The sequence below is a fragment of the Parus major genome, chromosome 3 (assembly GCF_001522545.3).
Source record: "Parus major isolate Abel chromosome 3, Parus_major1.1, whole genome shotgun sequence".
Lineage (NCBI taxonomy): Eukaryota > Metazoa > Chordata > Aves > Passeriformes > Paridae > Parus > Parus major.
In genome coordinates, this window is record NC_031770.1 from 72,479,269 (window position 1) to 72,497,946 (window position 18,678).

Below are 18,678 nucleotides of genomic sequence, written 5' to 3' on the forward strand. Positions count from 1 at the left end.
CTGGCAGGTTGTGGGAGTTACAGGAAAGGCCTATTTTACAGTTGTGTAAGTAAGATTTGTCCACAAGTGTACAGGGAAAGAGCTTTTGTGTAATGGTTGCAATGGAAACTATAAATAAATGGGTAGCTTTACTGAACGAAGGGAAGAGAATCAAATTAACTTGAGAATGCAGAGGATTACTCAGAAACAAGTCAAGAGCAGAGGCCACATCTCTTGAGCTGCTACATGTATTCTTTGTGTATGCAGTAATATTCCAGTGATAGCACAATGTTTGCAATTTTACTTAAATACTGGCTGCTTTCATGGCTGTATGGCTATTATTCCACATTAGGAGTCTGGAAATAATAGAATCATCAAAAAATCTTGTAGTTCTTATACTGTGTGGCAGTGCTCACTTACTAAACATCAATAGGTCACTTTGTAGGGAAAGTACCTGGACACATTGGGCTGGAAATGCTTCCTGCTTGTGTTGTGTAGGTATGTGTGTGGGAGAAGGGAGGGATACCTTTGTGGTGTTGGAGTTTTGCTTGCTGTGGATGATCTGGTGTATGGAAGCATCTTGGTGACAGTTTAATGATGATTTGGTGCCGCTTGTGCATAATCCCTCCCCCACCCATGACAAACCTTTTCCCAGTTGGGGCTGAAGGAAATGAGTAATGCTTAACCCATTTGTGTGATCAATTCACTTAAGCAGCTACTGTGAAATGTTAATCACAACTTTAATTTGTACTGCATTAGCATTTTGATTAACTTGTAGGCTTGCTAGCACACTTGAAGCACTTTTACTCATAGTTACAGCTCGGAAATGACTTTTTGATTAATTAAGTTTGTTAGACAGCAGCTGAGCTTCCTGAATGCTAACCTTAAGGGGCTAAAAGTTCAGGAGAAAGTTACTGGGAATAACTGTTGCTGTTGAAAAGGATTCTTGTGCATTCACTCAAAAATTTTTGATTGTCAAAATATTACATTCCTAATTTGAAACTGACTCTAAATTGTAAAGAGGACAGATTTATTATGAGAGAGATGCTGTGTATCTTTCATGGTTTTGGTAGACTTCTGTAATATTTGAAACAAACCCTAGCTTTAGGACATTGCTGATGTCAGGAAATTGGGATTTATAGCAAAGAGATTCTTATCAAAAACATTTTGTTCTTTTCACAGTTCACTGGTATAGTAGAAAATAACAATTTATTAATTAGTAATTTGAAAATAAATTGGCTATCAGGACTCAATGAGTTCAGAATGCTGGGTTATGCCCCACCAAGTTTACGTTGCTGGTATCACACTCCGTAGATGCTTTTATTTCTGTAATGCTATTAAAAGAAATCAGTAAGAATCCAAGGGTTGCACTCCACTAAATGTAGACAGTAAATGGTTTATTCCATTATGGTCCTTTCCCTGGTTCTGAAAATACTAATAATATTACTATGGAGGCTAAAGGATGAATACAGGGATAGGAATCTTATGAAGCAGCTAGGAAGGTTGTAATTTGCATACATCAGTGAGACCTTTATGATGATGGGAGAATGAAGAATTAATCTCTCATAGGGGGTAGCAGAGCATATGGAAGAGGGGACTGAATATGCTTGTAAAAAAAGTGAAGTAGGATACAGAGGGCAGTATAAAAGGAGTGCCTCCTGAATAGGATTAATTACAACGTATTCACTATATCTCTGATGAAGTACAAGTGGGGGGTGTTCTGTAAGGCTGAAACTACGCAGCTGTGCAAGGGTGATTTAATTGATCCGAAAGAACTCCTCTCCCTCCCCAGATTAAAACATTTTTAAAGAGTAGTTTTGGACTAGACCTCTGAACTTCAAAGGTTCTGTAGATACCTGTTTTACTGATATAGAACATACCAAAGGTTGTGACTTTAAACTGTCTGTAATGCTTATTCAAATAAATTCCAACTTTTCAAGTCAGTTTCCATTCTATGTAATTGAAACATCATAGTCATGATTTATATAAAGACATGAAACTTTAACAAGCTTTAACATCTGAAAAAATATTTTACTTGTATTAGCAAACTATCAAGTCACACGTGGATCATAATATAGTCTTATGTGTTGGAAGGCTTCCTGCAATTGAAGCACAAAGACACTATCATTATTCTCAATTCACAGTTTTTAGGAAAATAGGTAAAATGCATACCCTTTTGTCTATTATCTATATTTGCCACACAAATTCTATAGTGTTAAACAGCTGTAATTAGGCACAATTCTAATGATTTTAATGGATCTATGGATTTAAACTCCTACATATAACTGAAATTTAATCCTAGACTAAACTTCAAATTCATGAATAAAAGCAATAAAAAAGTGTCATAGTCTGTGAAGCACTGATACAGAAAATAAGATTAATCTTTTAAGAATAGATAAAATTGAGCCATGTAACTCATCCTGAGTAAACCTGAAGTTTCAGCTGCCATCCATGAAGTTATTGCCACCAATGGCATCACTGTAGGCACTCAACTTCTAGCTGAGTAGTCACAGGTGTAATTCTCAACTGGAATGGCATCTCTTACATTTCTTTAGCTTGCCTCTGTGTCCAGAGCAGTTAACATTATAGCTTCATTGGCACTTCCCTTAAATATAATTTATCCACAAAATAGTAACATTTATGTTTACAGGATTTAAGTCAAAATGCTATATTCAGAGTTATATGACAGGTGACTTCAAAAAGGAGAAGAAATTATTCTAAGCAGTATGCAGTCTCTGTTAATGAGATGCAAGCTGTATCAATTTTAACACTTCAATAGCTTATCTTAAAGGAAAAAGCTATTTAAGTCATTTGGATGGATCAGAAATTCTGCTAGTTTTAGTCTGGTCCCCTGCCACCTAACCAGTTGTACAAGAGTGATCCAGAGTATCTGACTTTCAAATGAAGGATGTGAAAGTAATACCAAAAACAGTGTTTATAAAAACTTTGTAAAAAGAAGAATAAAGAATTCAGCAATTTATTTCATTAGAATTTATACTAGAATAAAGAATTTAGCAATCAGGATAATTTGGTAGCCTGAAAAAAATCTCCAAAATGAGCGGGGGTGAGTGGAGGGTTGTGTTCATTATGGAACAATTTAATAACCCAGTTTATTTTGAGCATGTATAGAGAGTGCTTAATAACACCAGAGAAGAACAATGTTTTGCTATCAGTGAGTGTGCCACACACTCACATCTTCCACATCCTGCCTCCATCTTTGATTCCCCTCAATTAGGGCATTATAAACCATCATTTAAATTCCAAGAATTGGTAATAACCTTGACTAGAAAGAGACAGACTTCAATTTCATCTTCATGTTACATGAGAAAGGTACAGTTTGATCAGTTTAAGTCATTCCATACCTAAGGATAAGCAATGCTGCTCCTGAAAATAAGATGAAAACTTGATCATAGATGATGAGGGTTTCATCTTAATGCACTCCTGGAATGATGATAGTAATAGCAAGATTTTGATTCAAACATTTGGACACTCCATTCCAAATACCATCAGCATGAAAGTTTTTGCCATACCTGACAACATCTGCATCAGTGAGTTGTTGATCATTGGCATTTTTGTGCATGGTGGCACAAGCTAATCTGTTTTTGATAGTGACAGACAAAATGTAAATTTTACTAATTGCTATTATTACTTTGTAACTGTCCAAATATGACATTTGGAAGGCTTAAGAGCTATTGCTTGAATCTTTCATGATAAACCCATTTCAGTATAGGCATCTGCTTTTATTCTCCTAAGCACAGAAGGAGTCCCAAATAAGAGGATGGTAAACATATTTTCTGTTATAACAACCAATAATTCCCTTGACTCCATCTATTTACCCCATTTATTCTACTTCAGGTTAAAAAGTGGTGGGCTTAGAGGATTGTTTTGGTTTTGGCTTGGTTTTTTGGTTTGTTTTTTGTTTGTTTTTGTTTTGTTTTTTTTATTATTTAATTTGTTGTATTTTTTTTCTGTTTCCTGTTTCACTTTTTGCACTCACTGTCCTCTTCTTTTAAGTTTTTCTTTGTGATAAAAATTATCCTGTGTTTTTTTAAATTCTTAGGCTACAAAGGCAGGTAACCAATTTGTGCCATTTCCCAACTTAGCATAATTTATTTAGAACTCTTAATCTGTTCCAATCTTACCAGCTGTAAGATATTTAGAATTTATTTACTGTTTTGCAAAATAAGAGTTTATAAAGCCACCAGTTTCTATAAAATTATGCTGGTTTTGACTTAAAAATAGCAACAAACAAAACAGGTAGCAACTAGATAAACTAGAGAGACTAAATACATTATTCATCAGATAAGTTAAATATTAAATACTTTAATTTTTGTGGTTTATATTATAGTCTTTGTTTAATTGCTTATATTTACATTTGGAGATAGTTGAATGACTCAATTTATTACCTTGAGTATTTATAGGAATTTCAGTAACCATTTAAGTATCAAGTATCTCTGTGTTTTACATTTAGAGGAAAACTAAATGTGTGGAGGTTTCCAGGGCAGCAGATGAATCAAGCCAACTTTACCATTGTTCTGACTTTTTCACAATGTCACTGTCTTGGATTTCACATCCAGATTGAGATGCTGTGAATAAATTCTATGGGTGAAGAAGCAGAAAATAAGGAGGAAAAGAGGATTTGCCATGTGGATTCATTATAACAATGTGGAACACAGAGTCTCACACACACAGGCTTTCCTTACTCCCTACGGGATATCTATCTGTAGGCCTCTATCAATTTCTAGGAGATTTTCTATGTGAAAGGATCCTCCAGTTAATTTCAAAGTATAGCTTGTTTTAGATTTATCTTTCTCTTACATCTTCACTCTTCTTTTCCCCTTTTCAAACCTCTGTTTAAAGAGGGGAGAAGGATAGATAAAAAAAAAAAAAAGAAAGAAAGAAAAAATGCAACAGTGTTATGTGTGCATCTTCAGAGGCATTCTATGAAATACCACTGCTTCATGCTGACTAAAAATACAACTTACTGTATTTTTCTTGTTGCTCATGGAAAATACATGATATTTGTGCTCTTACTCTTCACGTGTGCACATCAGTATCGTCACTGGGGAACATGATGTTTCAAGCTGTCAGAATAGCAGAAAAAAACAAGAATCAGGCAGTGGAGAACGGGAGGCAGACAGCAGACTGTCTCAGCAACACAGATTCTTCAGAAACATGGACTGTACTGTATGGATAGCCTTCAATATACTTTAAAATGTGAAATCAGGTAAAGAGCAACTCACCTTGTAAGTTTCAAATACTGACTCCAGTCTGATGCTGAGAACAATTCCCTCCTTATGTGAGCAAATGTCATGTGAACCAACATATAAATCTGCAGGCCACAAAGCCACTCCTTTCAAACGTGATTTCTAACATAATTTTATTTTTTATTTGGTGAAAACAATCCTACATGGAAATCACTTTGGCAAGCCAAGTGAAAAGACAGAAATGGAAACCAGTAAGGTTGTGTTGTGAGGTACTGGTTCTAGGATCACTAGAAATATTAGAGAATTTCAGGGTGCTATGACTCTTCCTCCAAAAAATTAAATATTAAATCTGGATCTTTATTAGCTGAAAGACCCTTTATCTGCAATTCATGAGAAATGAGACAACATTTGTGTAATACAGGGTAACACTTCAAATATTTTTCTAAGTGTCACTGATCTTATCACCCCGATCTGGAAAAAAAACCTGTTGAAATTGCATTATAAACTGCTAAAATAAACTGTGTGACTCGGCCAGGAGTGAAACTAACTTGTGTCTTTAAAGTCAGTATTTCTCCAGAATCAGTGTAATTTAATTGAAATAGCTCTGCGTGTGTAAACAACTCCTTTGTTTAAAGAAGATTTCACTGTTTAGTTTGCCTTAAGTAAATGCTGCCTTTTGTTTGTCTGTAAAACATTTGATTAAATGTAAAGACTTAGACAGCTTCTCCTCATTACACTAGTGGCTGGAAAATAAGTTAAAATGGTGGAGGTACCTGCTGCCTAAGTAAGTATCAAACAATATCATTTGTGTTTATAAGAAAAACCCATGGAAACATCTGAAACCTAGTCCTAAAATCAAACTACAACCCTCCTAACACCAATCTGGTTGTTAAAAAGGTGTTGAAACCATTCAATACACTAGATTCAATATATCAATATCCCTTGCTTTCTTTAAAAAAACCAACTATTTTCTAGTATTTCAATCAGACATTAAATTCACTCCGTGGCAAACAACTGTTAAATATATGACTTTCTACTCCAGTATGAATTAGTGTTTTAATATGAGGACCCACACTTTATTATGATCATAATCTTGAAGAATAAAATAAGCAAGACAACTAATATATTATAGTATCATTTTTTTTTCACTAGATAAAATGCTTCCATAAATCATAATAATTCTTTCAATGTTCTATAGACTATATATCCAAATATAGATGCATTTACTGTTAAAAAGCGTTGAGACCAAAAACTCATGTTTGGTCCTTTTTCACTTGGAAAAACTCTTAAATTCACTTTTAGACTAACCAAACAAAGTGTAAGGCCGGTCAAGAAAAAAAGCAAGCAGAACCATTCTTTTCATGTCCATAGGGCCATTTGCACTGCAAAATCCATACTGAATTATCTTTAGATCTTTATGCTAATGGTACTAACAGTATACCTCTTATTTGTACTGTCAAAACATGGGAAGTAGAAATGGAACAGAAACTCATGAGACATGGAAGGCAGGATGTTTTTTAACACTTTGAAATCTGATGTATAGCTGGATAGGGGGTTTTTGTTTGCTTGTGTTTTCTGTGTACTTTGGGAAAGCTTTTCAGGATCAGGATAGAGATGCCAGAGGAAAGACAGCCAAATACCCCTCATTCTCAAGACAGTCAACTGTTTACAATGCAAAGGGTGAAATCCATTTTGTTTCTGATCGCTTTTACTCACCATAGGTAAAATATAAGCTATTTTGTAAGCTTTCTTCAAGACTTCAACTTAGGTGTCAGTGTTGAACAAAACTTCAAATATGCTATAAAGCTAAATTTTAGTGCTTTAATCTAGTCCAATTCCAGGGGTTTTCTAAGTTCTTAGTTCAAATGGAAATAATAATTGCTACTGGTAAATGACACTAAAATTAATTTTTTGACAAATGTAAATATATTGGTGGTGTTCTTAAATAGTTCAAGGATTTCTGAATAATTATGCAATTCTGAGAAAGCTCTCATGTCAAATATAAATAAATATTGCCTTTAATTGTAACTTTTTCTTTTACAGTAAATGTTGAGGTTTTTTTCCTTCATTCTGAGTTGGGTTATGTCAAAGAGGAGTTATTTGTAATGAAAAGATTCTGCCTTCGGTTCTCACCCCCAAAACCATTGTGTAAACTACCTTTTCAAGAGTAAGAAATTATAACAATGATAGAGGATTTAATTCATCTGTTTTCAAGGTTAATTCCAAAGGTGCCTAACTGCCATCAATAGAGGTTGAATTCCTATGCTGAGGCCTAGAAATCTCTTCATGTTAAACATTAATCACATGTTGTATGAACCAGGTATGCAATTATATTTGTGTTCTGGTTTTGGTTTTTTATTATATGTCTCTTTTGCTCAGGCAATGCTGGATGTTGCAGCATATCATGGCTGGCTGGTGACTGCTCTGAACATAACCAACCTGGTACAGATGGTGGTTCAGGGTAGATGGATACATGACTCATCCCTGCTCACTTTGCCAAATATTGAGCTCCAGCATCTTTACCTTTTTCGGTATGTAATTCTTTTAAGCATTAGCAGATTTCCAATTTCCTTCCACTTCCAGCTGCTGATTGTGTTTGAATGGCATTGTTGTGCCCAAGAATGTTCATTAACGAATCAGAAGTAGAACTCTGCCTTTCACAGTGATGCTTTCCCAAATGGATTTTCTGTTTCTGTTTTCAATATTCATTGATTAATTAACCCCCACAGATTATTTTGAGAACCATGATTCCAGACAAATTAACAAGAGACCACTGGAAGGGTTCCAAGTACTAACAAATCTAACGCTGTATGTTAATAATCTCTTTATTTGAATCCATTATAAAACTACATTAGTATCCATCTTAACATCATAGATAATGCAAAGCTCTATAGATGCTTAGATGATGCAGTAATTAATGCTAACCAGAAATAAATAACCACCCTTTAAAAACAGAACGCAGTATTGAGTTTTACCACCTAAACAACTGAGTAAAAATGTTTGCTTTCCCTTCCTGGGCATATGTTTTGCTGTCTGTATCAGGAAGTGGAGTCAAGGCCAAAGGAAGAGTGTGCATGGAGGTTACCAAGGACCCATCGAGTGTCTTCCCGAATTAATGGCTGCCTGTGAAGGAAAAGAGAATGTTTTTGCTTCCATTGTGGACAGTGAGTTGCAAGCAGCACACATTTCACAGGTAACACTTTCTATTTGTGACCATCATTGTGACTAGAAAGGAGGAGTAGTCGGGCAAAGAAATACTCTCTCTCCTTCAGTAAATACCATGTGACGTTCTGTATAGAGTGGAACACAATCATTGCTCTAATTTCAGGGTCCTGCTGGCCTTAAAAAGGTTCTTCTCTGCTTGTTTTCTTAATATTATTCTCACTTATTCCCTGCTAAGCAGTAACAGAGTCTGGTTTATGGCTGATATTACCACATCTCTCTGCTCTAAAGATGCTTCTCTAGGTCATTCAATCTGCTGAGTGTTATCCACCTTTTCATAGCTCTGCACTAGGAATACATGCATTGCAAATGTCATCATAGCTGGTTTCTGAAGTGGTCTGTCAAACACCGTTTTTTCTGAGAATACTCGTAATAAAAGATCCAGCACTCATTTTCTGTTTGAAACAGAAAAAGGAGATGAAAATTTCATACTTCACAGGGGAGGGAAAAAAATACTATTCCAAAATGTTGAGCTGATAAAGTCTTGTTTTCAGTTTGATTTTCAAGGCATTTGCAGGAAAGGATAGCTATATTCCATAGCATTCATCACATTCTAAGCCTATTGATTTCAAATAAATGTAGGAAAGATGAAAATTTCAAAAGCTATACTTCAAATGTTTTTTATTTGAATGTTTAAAAGGGCAGTTTGACTGTTCAGCTTCAGTTAAACCTTTTACTACAAACACAAACAAGAAGAAAAGTACTTAAATGTCTATAACAGACATCTGCATTTGTAACCAAATTAACATCAAAATTTTGAATTAAGAAAATGTATTGACATCAAAAAAGGCTTCCTTTAACAACAGATTTCTAACATAATACACATTGATTTCAGTCCAACTTTTAGATGTGATAAAAAATTAGAACATTATTATAATTAGTTCAGGGAGAACTCAGAAGTAAACTTACTTAATTTATTTGCATAAATTGCCATTCTGTTATCTTTAAAAGCAAATGCAAATTGGCTCTGTCTGATATGATGATGGTTATTTGGCTCAAAAGTGCTTCAATTTGCGTAGCAATCTGGTGTCGTCTCTGCAGTGAGGCGATCCCAGGTAACATACAAATCCTGAATTATTCCAGAAATTAGTATGTTTAAAGCATCAATTTAAGTGCTAATTGCAGTAGTAATGAGAAAAAGCAGTACTACTGTGAGATTTGCATCTACTGCCCCATCAGTATGCCTGGAACGGCTGCTGACTGGCAGAGGATTTGGCTGCTAATTAAATAATTGTATGCATGGCAGTGTTCTCGTCTGATTCAATAGATGAAGATTAATCCTCAGATAAATATGTTTGGCTGGTATTGAAATGTCTTAGCAGTTTCTTCAAAAATAGCTTGTGTGTATGTGGTGTGTATGTTCACACTGCGAACGAGTCTATGCCTCTATCTATCTATGTTTGTAAATACAGATGCATATAAGAGGGAAAAACATAATGTCTTGCCATCATGTGAGGAGTAAGTTTCATTTCCATGAGCTGGGAATGGCTGTATTGGGTATAGCAAAGCCATGAGTGTGTTATGCAGGGCATTATAAATGTGGAAGATTTATACCAATATATTATACTCCTTGCAGGATTTTTTACTAGAAAAAAAAAAACAAAAAAACTATTGTAATACCTTACACAGAATTAAAATTCATATTGAAACTGCCTGTTGAGTGTCTTCATATGTAAAGTCTTTCGGTGCTCACACAGACAGGGGTCAACCAAGAGAAAAATTCTTCAGCATCCGTATTCTATTTTTTCTATAAAGAAAGAATATCAGACTACAGAGTTTAAGCTTAGCCTTCTGGCACCAGACATGAACAGAGTCAAATTATCTGGTAAATATGCCACTAAATTGCCAAAACCATTCTTGTTCTTCTTCTCCTAAAAAACCTTTTACTTCTCACTCAAAGTATATTGAACCCATATCTTAAAGCTAAAGATTAATAGCAAGAAACTGGTAAAAACACTTTAAGCTTTACATAAATTTCAGGCAGATGGGAAAAGGAAGAAATTTCACATTTGGAAAGAAGAAAATGCCTTTTAAGCAGATTGGTAATTAATTTTTAAACAGCAGCTCTTGAAGCTGTTCATGGATTTGGAATATTAGGCTAGGTCCTAGGGAGACAGATTATTGGCAAAAATACTAATGATGTTCCCAAAGGTTTGTGAAGAATTTTTGCTTGGTAGATAAATGTGTATGTATAGTATATATGTGCATGTATATAGTAGATATGTTGACATATTTAAAATGCAGTGATATGTCCTTGTCTTCCTAGACAGTAAAAAAAAAGTAAAATTGTCAAAAAATAACTAAGTGACATGGGAGCCTGACTTTAATTTTGCAGAATTTATTATTATAATTCAAAAGCTCACTGAAAGTCAGGGGAGCTTTAAAATCTGAGAACCTAAATTCAAACTATTTACATTAACCCCACTCTTTGGTCAAAGCTCTATGTTTCAGTGATTCATTGTGAATCATATTTCTTTAACAAATCTTTCAGTTTCTAAGTCACTTAGGCTTTAAGCACCTTTTAAAATATTGGGTTGATATTTTTGAAAGAGAAAAAAGAAACTTCAAGATTGAAAATAAATATTTTTTATTATTATGTTATTAAATATACTATATTTAATATGTATACTTATATATATTATTCTACTGTGCTATTATCTACTTTTACTCTGGAAGTATCTGTGTTCCTATAATCTTTTTTTCATTTTCACCTTCTACTACCTGACTTTTTTCCTTAGTGAGAAAAGCTTTTCTTCATTTTCCCCACACCGCATGGATGATTAAAAAGCAGTCTGCTGTGCATACTGTGTTACTGATCAAGCAGTACTAACTTTGCCTTTAATTTTCAAATACACAAGACTTGATAAATCAAGGAGTCATAGAATCCTTTAGGTTGGAAAAGACCTTTTAAGATCATCAAATACAACTGTTAATAGCCATCATAGGATGACATATTAAATCTACTTCTTATCTAATTAGAAAGTTACTCATAGTTACTTTGGTTTGTTTATATTAAGAAAGCTGCATGAGGACATGACAGCCTTTGACAAATAGATTATGTTGGGGTTGTGTGGTATAAACCAGCCCAAATCATAATTTTCACCAGACTATGTTGAAGGTAACAGGTAATGCTACTAAAGGAGTTAATAAATTACGATCTCTGCTGAAATCAAACTTTGTTCTAACATAATTGTAACAGGTCTTATCCTTTGAGACAAGGCTTTCAAGGTAAAGGATATCTACAGTACAACCAAAGAGGTTGGTTTATATCAGGGTGCCTCTCCTGATGGCAGCAGAAATATCCTGCTTAGATGCACAGATTCACACAGTGGGTCTGGAGTTCTTACCCTAAATTTCTTCTTAAAAACCTTTACATTCCATGTAAAATCATTTGCCAGTGGCGATGTTACTACTCGACTTGTCAACCAGTGTGACCTGCTGGAGGTGGGTTTAGTAGTCTTGTGTATTAAATGTATCAAAACCCTGGCAATGAGGCTTAGTAAAGAATGTCAGTGGTATTTTTTTCACCGTCTTCAAAGTGCTGCCTTTTTTTCCCCATTTCCTTTCAAAGTTGGGACAAAAAAAAAGATGTATTTTTCTTAAAGTTGTAGCTGTTTAGTTTCTGTTACAATTTTCCCGTCATTTCCTAGCTAAGACACCTTTACGAACATCAGTGCAATTCATCCGTGTCCCCTGCTCTTACACTGCAGTTCCTGAGCGCTCACAGCTGGGCCTTCCCACCTTCTGCACTGACCAGACACAGGTGTTCATGAATACACAGAAGAGGGGAGAGAGAGAGAGAGAGAGATTAGTTTGTAGCTGAAACCGGTTTTTTCATTTAGTTCAGCCGGGCTCTGGTAACGCAGCCATTTTAATCCAAATAAGCCTGTGCTGCAGCCGAAATGGGCAGTCCTGCCCTCCCCGTGCCGCTTTCACCTCCCCTGGCTGACCCAGCTCACCGCACAGCTGCACAAACGCTGTGTCTGTCTCAGGCAAGGAGGTGGGAATGAGTGTCTGGGGACGAGGGGAGGAGGAGGAATCCTATCAACCCTCTCACTGACAGTCAAAATGGCCTGTAGCCAAGTGGCTACGTGAATGCTTGTGCCAGCAGGGGAGGAGGCTGGACCACTTCTTTCAATGGCACTGAAGGCTCATGCTTACTCAGAGTCGCAGGATTAGAGAATATGTTGCCACAATCAGCTTTAAGCTGATCTAAATTCATGCTGTCTCCAAAATGATTAGCAAGCTGATCCATCTAGCTGCACAATCCCAGCATGGCAATGCCAACACACAGGGGATAGAGAGGGGCACAGTGAGCTGGTGGGAAGAACCCTGGAGAGAGAGACAGCACCACCTTTCCTAGGGCAGCGCGACCTTAGGTCTGCTTATCCTGGCTGCTGTATCTGTAATTATGTATTGACGTACGCTGTTATTGTCGGTATGACTCCATGTACTATTATTGTCGGTATGACTCGTGGCAATGATGTCTGCAAAAAGCAAACTGAGCTTTCATTAGGCCTCTAGGCCGTCCAGCACAGAAAACGTAATCGGACACATTGAGCACAATCTAAATGAAAGTACATTTTGTTGAAACACTAACAGTCAAACCCATACCTGAAAAATAAAATATGCTTTAGTCTTTTTCCAGATAAAACATTTCTGTTCCATGCTATTGCCCATGTGACTATGCCTACCCCCTTCATTCCCACAAGTTCCCATTTTGGCATATAACAGCTCCTTACCAAGACCAGTATCCTTTTTTGCTTTTTTTCCTTCCCACCCTCTAGTTTTTCACATATGCTGATTCTTGTTCTTTTCTGAGGGTGGAGGGAAGAGATGGCAGGGCAGAAGGTGATTCTTGGTCTTTTGTTTTTCTCTTCCAGTGCCATCCTCATCTTTTTTTTTCCCTAACAAATTTCTTTGCGTGAACATGCTGATTTTCTTTTTTACTAAATGAAAGCCTACATTGCTCCCTTCCATTTTTGGTGCAGCTTCTCAGAGCTACCTTTCCTTGTCTGATAGAGACCAAAATGAAAGGAACATAGGGCTGCATGTTCAGGGTGCCTTTTTAAGGTTAAGAGAGTGTCATGTTGAGCTACACAGATGATATCTCCTAACAACAGTTCTCTGCACAAGGATGAGAAAGTTGAGGACCTGTTGCAGTTCAAGAGAGACTACAGAGACTTAAAATTCCTCAGGAAGTCTCTAAGAAGGAGAGTTCATGAAGATTGATGCAAGAAAGCCAAAAAAAAAAATAGGGATAACTTTGGATATGCAGCTGAACTTTTGGTTAATTATCTGAACTGATCCTCTGAACTCTCTGAGGTTTGCCTATTGCTAATTAGCACTGCAGTGACTTGTTCTTTATGGATTATGCTAAGGAAGTTTAATTTAAAACTTAATTATACTAGTTTTTAAGTGGCTTATAGGGAAAAAATACTTTAATCGGGAGCAGTAAGGAATTTTTCCTGTGTTCAGACATCAGTAATCTTAGTAAGGCATGTGTAACGTGCTTGAGGAGTTTCACATTTGTTTTATTTGCTAGGAAGAAAGTGGCATGAAAGGTTAATGAAAAGTATTTTATGCTTATGATTGAGAGTTGTACAGTTACATATATTCTAATACACAATAAAATATTTTTAATACAGAATAAATATGTAGACTGCACATTGAATTGTTATTGTTAGAGTGACAATGACTGTATAGATTATTCTGTAATCCATAGGGATCTGTTTTTTCTACAGGCTTGGAATTTCTTGTGCCGTTTGCCAATTCTAAATGTCATTCTGAGCATTAAGGGCAGTTGGGATGATGCAGTTCAGCCACAGAACGAAGTACCTGTTCCTTCTTTGACAACAGACACACTAGCTGACAAGAGATGGATCAAACTGCATGCTGATCAAGAGTATGTGCTCCAAATAAACCTGCAGAGAACCCAGATGGGGTACCAGGTAGACTTATTTGTCATTTCCTTCCCAAGTGCACAAGTGTCCAATAATCCATTTACATTGTCAATGATGCTTTGTACAGTATAATAGGTTTCCTTATGGTTTAAGTATTATGTAAATTATAAACACTTTCAAAGCCTTTTCTGTATTCATAGTGAATAAAATGTTTTTTACAGGTTACAACAGGATAGTAAGTAGGCTCTTAAGGTAAAATCCTAGACCGAGTCAATGAAAACAAAATCAAACTAATTTATAAGCTTTCCAATTACATTCACAGGTGCTTCCAAACTGCATACCAGACTCACACCTATAAATATGTTTCTACTTGTAACATATCCTCAGGCCTTTACTGAGAATGTTTTCCTTATTTTTACATCCGATGCTTTTTTTAACAGCTCCTAGAGCAACTTCCAAATACAATTCTTTCCCCCTACATTTCACCTGCCTACATTTCAGTCCCAGCCCTTTGTCCATTTAAAGCACATCCCATTGCCTCTGGGGCTGGTCAGCTCACTGGGCCCTAAGCAAATATTGGTCTGCCAAGCCAGAAACTCCAGGAGCTGCAGCGTTTTCCAACTACTCTGCTCCAGCAGCAGTACCTGGCTGTACCTGTGTGTCACCTCTGAGGAGAGCTGGAGCTGACTTCATGTCAGGCACTGCTGACAATGGAGCTCTCACTCACTTACCCGGGCCTTCTTCCACCATTTACGTACCATGAGCGGTATATGTACCACAATAGTTACAATTTTGCTAATGAATTTCTCCAGCATTTCAAATAATCAAGAATTATAAATAATTACCAGCATTTTTGTTAAGATGCAAAGAGGTCAAGATAAAAGTGGAGCAGTTTTAGATGTTACTTCTGAGATTCTTAAGACAATTTTGTTTTGATACTAGTGGAGATATATGTGTTCTGTTGAAAATCCTGATGTTATCTTATATTAGTTAAGAGTTATATTTGAAAAGTATTCTTGTTTCCCAAAAGATTTTTTGTCCTGACTACAACAGATCCACCATAGTTGCAAGGGGAAATGGTCTTATTCCAGAAAGAACAAAGGGCCAAAGCTTATCCATACATCATTCTATTTGCTGTGCCAGTTACTGGCAGAGACTTTGCCTAAGCAGAAACCATGGAAGTGGAAGCAGCAGAAGCATTTCATGCACTGATCACTGTTTTATAAACCTGTCCTAGAATTTGATCCATCTTTTGTAAAAAACAACTGGATCAAACTGTTCCTAAAGCTTCATTGCTGTGGTGTTGTTTCTTCTTCCGTATAAATGTTCAGTAAAAAGTTCCTCTCTACAGAATGTGAAATGAATATTGATTGAGTATGCATCATTCTGTCTTCAGCTTCCAGCAGTAAAGTCACTGAACTAAAGAAACACTGATAAAATCTTTCCTTTTGCTATATCAAACTCAAATAAACACTTTTAGTGCTGGTTTTGTCTTTATATTAATCTTGAATAAAATTTATTAACTTTATTTAAATAAAGCTAACTAGCTTTAAAGCTAAAGCTAGGTTTACAATTATCCCATCTGTATTTCAAATATATTAGATAAAATTACAGAAAGCAAATAATATTTACATTCAAGGTTTAGTAGTTTACAAAATAAGCTGAATAATATCTTGTATTCTGGATTTTTCTCCATTGACTGTGATTTTTTATTTTTTAACCCTTCTTCTGGAAAGAAATAACGCAATTTTAGTCTGACTAAATTATAGACTTTCCTAACAATTGACAGCAGTGTGCTCTTGTGGTATTTTTCATTCAAGGAAAAATGTCATTTTGGAAAGGTGATTTCTAGTTTTCCTAAACTGTTTCTTTTCTCCAACAGGGAAAGCAGGACAGTAAAGCAATGGCTCCTAGATTCCCCAAAGTTAAAGATGAAGGATGGTTTTTGATATTGGGAGAAGTTGATAAAAAAGAACTCATCGCCCTGAAAAGAACTGGATATGTCAGAAATCGAAATACTGTTTCCATTGCTTTTTATACTCCAGAAACTCTTGGAAAGTAAGACAAACTTTCAAATTCTCTCAGATATTGCATTTTTTAAGCAGTCAAGACCAAATTCCCAAACTAACAATGCTGTTTTTACTTTTCAGGTGTATCTACACCCTGTATGTCATGAGTGACAGCTACCTTGGCATGGACCAACAGTATGACATTTACCTGAACATTGTACCAGCACAAGGCACCACAGAGGGGAGTGAGGCCAGGAGCCACCTGGCTCTGAACTAAGGCTGTCTGGAAAGTCCACTCAGTCAAAAGAACTGGTCCTGCAACTAAGACATCTCATCATTCTGGGACATCCGAAAATGCATCTGCCTTAGTGGAACCAACTTCAAACCTCAAGACAACAGGGAAACCGAAAGTGACTGCTGTATTAACTCTGGTGACACCGAGTTAGCCACAGTGGCCTTACTCCTTTATGAAGATTTGTCTTTTCTTGTTTTATCTTTCTTCTCTCAGAAGTCAGATTGTTAGTTGAATTTTAAAACATCAAAATAAAAGACTGAACAATACTGTAATTTGTGCAAATTCAGGGCTATCGTCTTCATTTTGAAAAGTGTTCTATAGCCTGTCTATTAAGAGCATTTAAATCATCAACTTTTTTAATTTATAGCGAAAAATACAAACTTTGATATAAGAGCTGCTGAAAATATTGACGGATGTGTTATATTTCATGTTTAATAAAAGTATTCCCAGAATGTTTTGCACTGTGTTTTTAGGTGTAAAATATACTCTTCATGCATAGTACATTTTGAAAATGATAATCTAAAGAAAAATTTCACTAATTTATATTAACTCTATGAGCAGTAAATCTAGTTATAAGGGCAAGCTAAACCATAAAAAATATTTCCAGTACAGCAATAATGCAATATATGTAGATAATTATTAAAGTTTACTCTTTACATGTACATACATATACACAAACATATATATATTGCATACTTGCAATTTCCTTAGTGTTTTTTCCTGAATCTTGTAGGACTAAGGCATATAAAATTGGGTGTCCTATTCTAGGGCTCAGTGGTAAAGTGTGTGACTAACTTCTGTAAATAAGGGGGCAAGAGGCTCCAAAAATGGGGTTGCAACTGGAGGCATGATGAGCAATGAATAATTCTGCCAGACGAAAGGTATTGTCTAAGGTGCCCAGCTGTGGTAGTACCTGCAAGGCATAATCTAAAGGCAGAATGTAGCAGCATCTATCTTGTGATGAGACTACACATGCTGAGGCCAGTCCTCCGTCTTAAGAGAATTCAAGATGCTGAGCAAGTACTTGGAGTCAACATACTTACAGAAAAATCAGTGCATCTTCATTCAGATAGACTAGACCTTAAACTGAATATTATTATTTGCGCTTGCTCAGCTTTGCATTGAGCTGATAAGCATTACCTCTCCAAGGGATCATTTCACTGTCATTTCCATTGTATTTCACCAGATGAAAGAATACAGCAGAGTTGTTACCAGCTTTCCAGGAAAAAATTACACTGGTGATGTTGCACCTACATATTATCACAGCATGGCTGATTTTGGGAGGGGCCTCTCTGTAAAGGCCATCTGGTCTAGCCCCTTTCCTCAGGCAAGGGCAGAGCTGGTTGCCCAGGACCACATCTCCAAATATGGAGATTCCACCATCTCCCTGAACAACCTATGCCAGGGTTTGGTCACCCTCACAATAAAAAAAAAAGTATTACTTGCTGTTCAAGAGGGACCCTTCTGTGTTTCCAGGTGTGCCTGTTGCCTCTGGTCCTGTCACCGAGCACCACTGAAAAGATCCTGGCTGTGTCCTTATCAACATCTTCCATTCAGATACCCATGGACAAAATTTCCCTGAGCCTTCTCCAGGCTGAACAGTCCCAGATCTCTCAGCCTTTCGCCATGTGAGAGATGGTCAAGCCCCTTCATCATCAATTTTGTGGCCTTTTGCGGGACTAACACTTTCAGACACTGTGCACCACTAGTGTGGCCTTACCTGTGCTGATCACCTCTCAACCTACTGGCAACACCACACTACAGCAAGCAGAAGGCTGGCTGATTTCAAAGGCTCAGTAGTTAACCAGTAATATATTTCATATCTCACACCTTAAATTGTGAGAAGTGATTTTAAAATTATCAATTTTGTATGAGTGTATTCATCTCTTGATCATGTAAAAAATGTTATATTTCATTATTATAGGTAATATATTACCTATAGAAATGCACCTAAGAATGGGGGAAAATAATAGAAAAAATTGACACTAAATTTAAAGATGGATAGATCATACAAAAGCCACCTTTGCCATTTAGACTATATCAATATAATATGTTGTTGTGCC

At 36.2% G+C, this 18,678-nt stretch overlaps 1 protein-coding gene across 2 annotated transcripts in view; it reads left to right on the top strand.

Annotated features, from left to right (window-relative positions):
- Positions 1-17,072, top strand: part of ASCC3 (activating signal cointegrator 1 complex subunit 3) — a 252,815-nt gene extending 235,743 nt beyond the window's left edge. For both annotated transcript variants that reach the window (XM_015621225.1, XM_033512858.1), the window contains 5 exons: positions 7,566-7,717; positions 8,229-8,379; positions 14,153-14,359; positions 16,194-16,369; positions 16,462-17,072. In XM_015621225.1, coding sequence (XP_015476711.1) covers positions 7,566-7,717; positions 8,229-8,379; positions 14,153-14,359; positions 16,194-16,369; positions 16,462-16,597 — 822 coding nt within the window. In that variant the 3' untranslated portion in view covers positions 16,598-17,072. The remainder of the gene's footprint in view (positions 1-7,565; positions 7,718-8,228; positions 8,380-14,152; positions 14,360-16,193; positions 16,370-16,461) is intronic.
- The last annotated feature ends 1,606 nt before the right edge of the window (positions 17,073-18,678 follow it).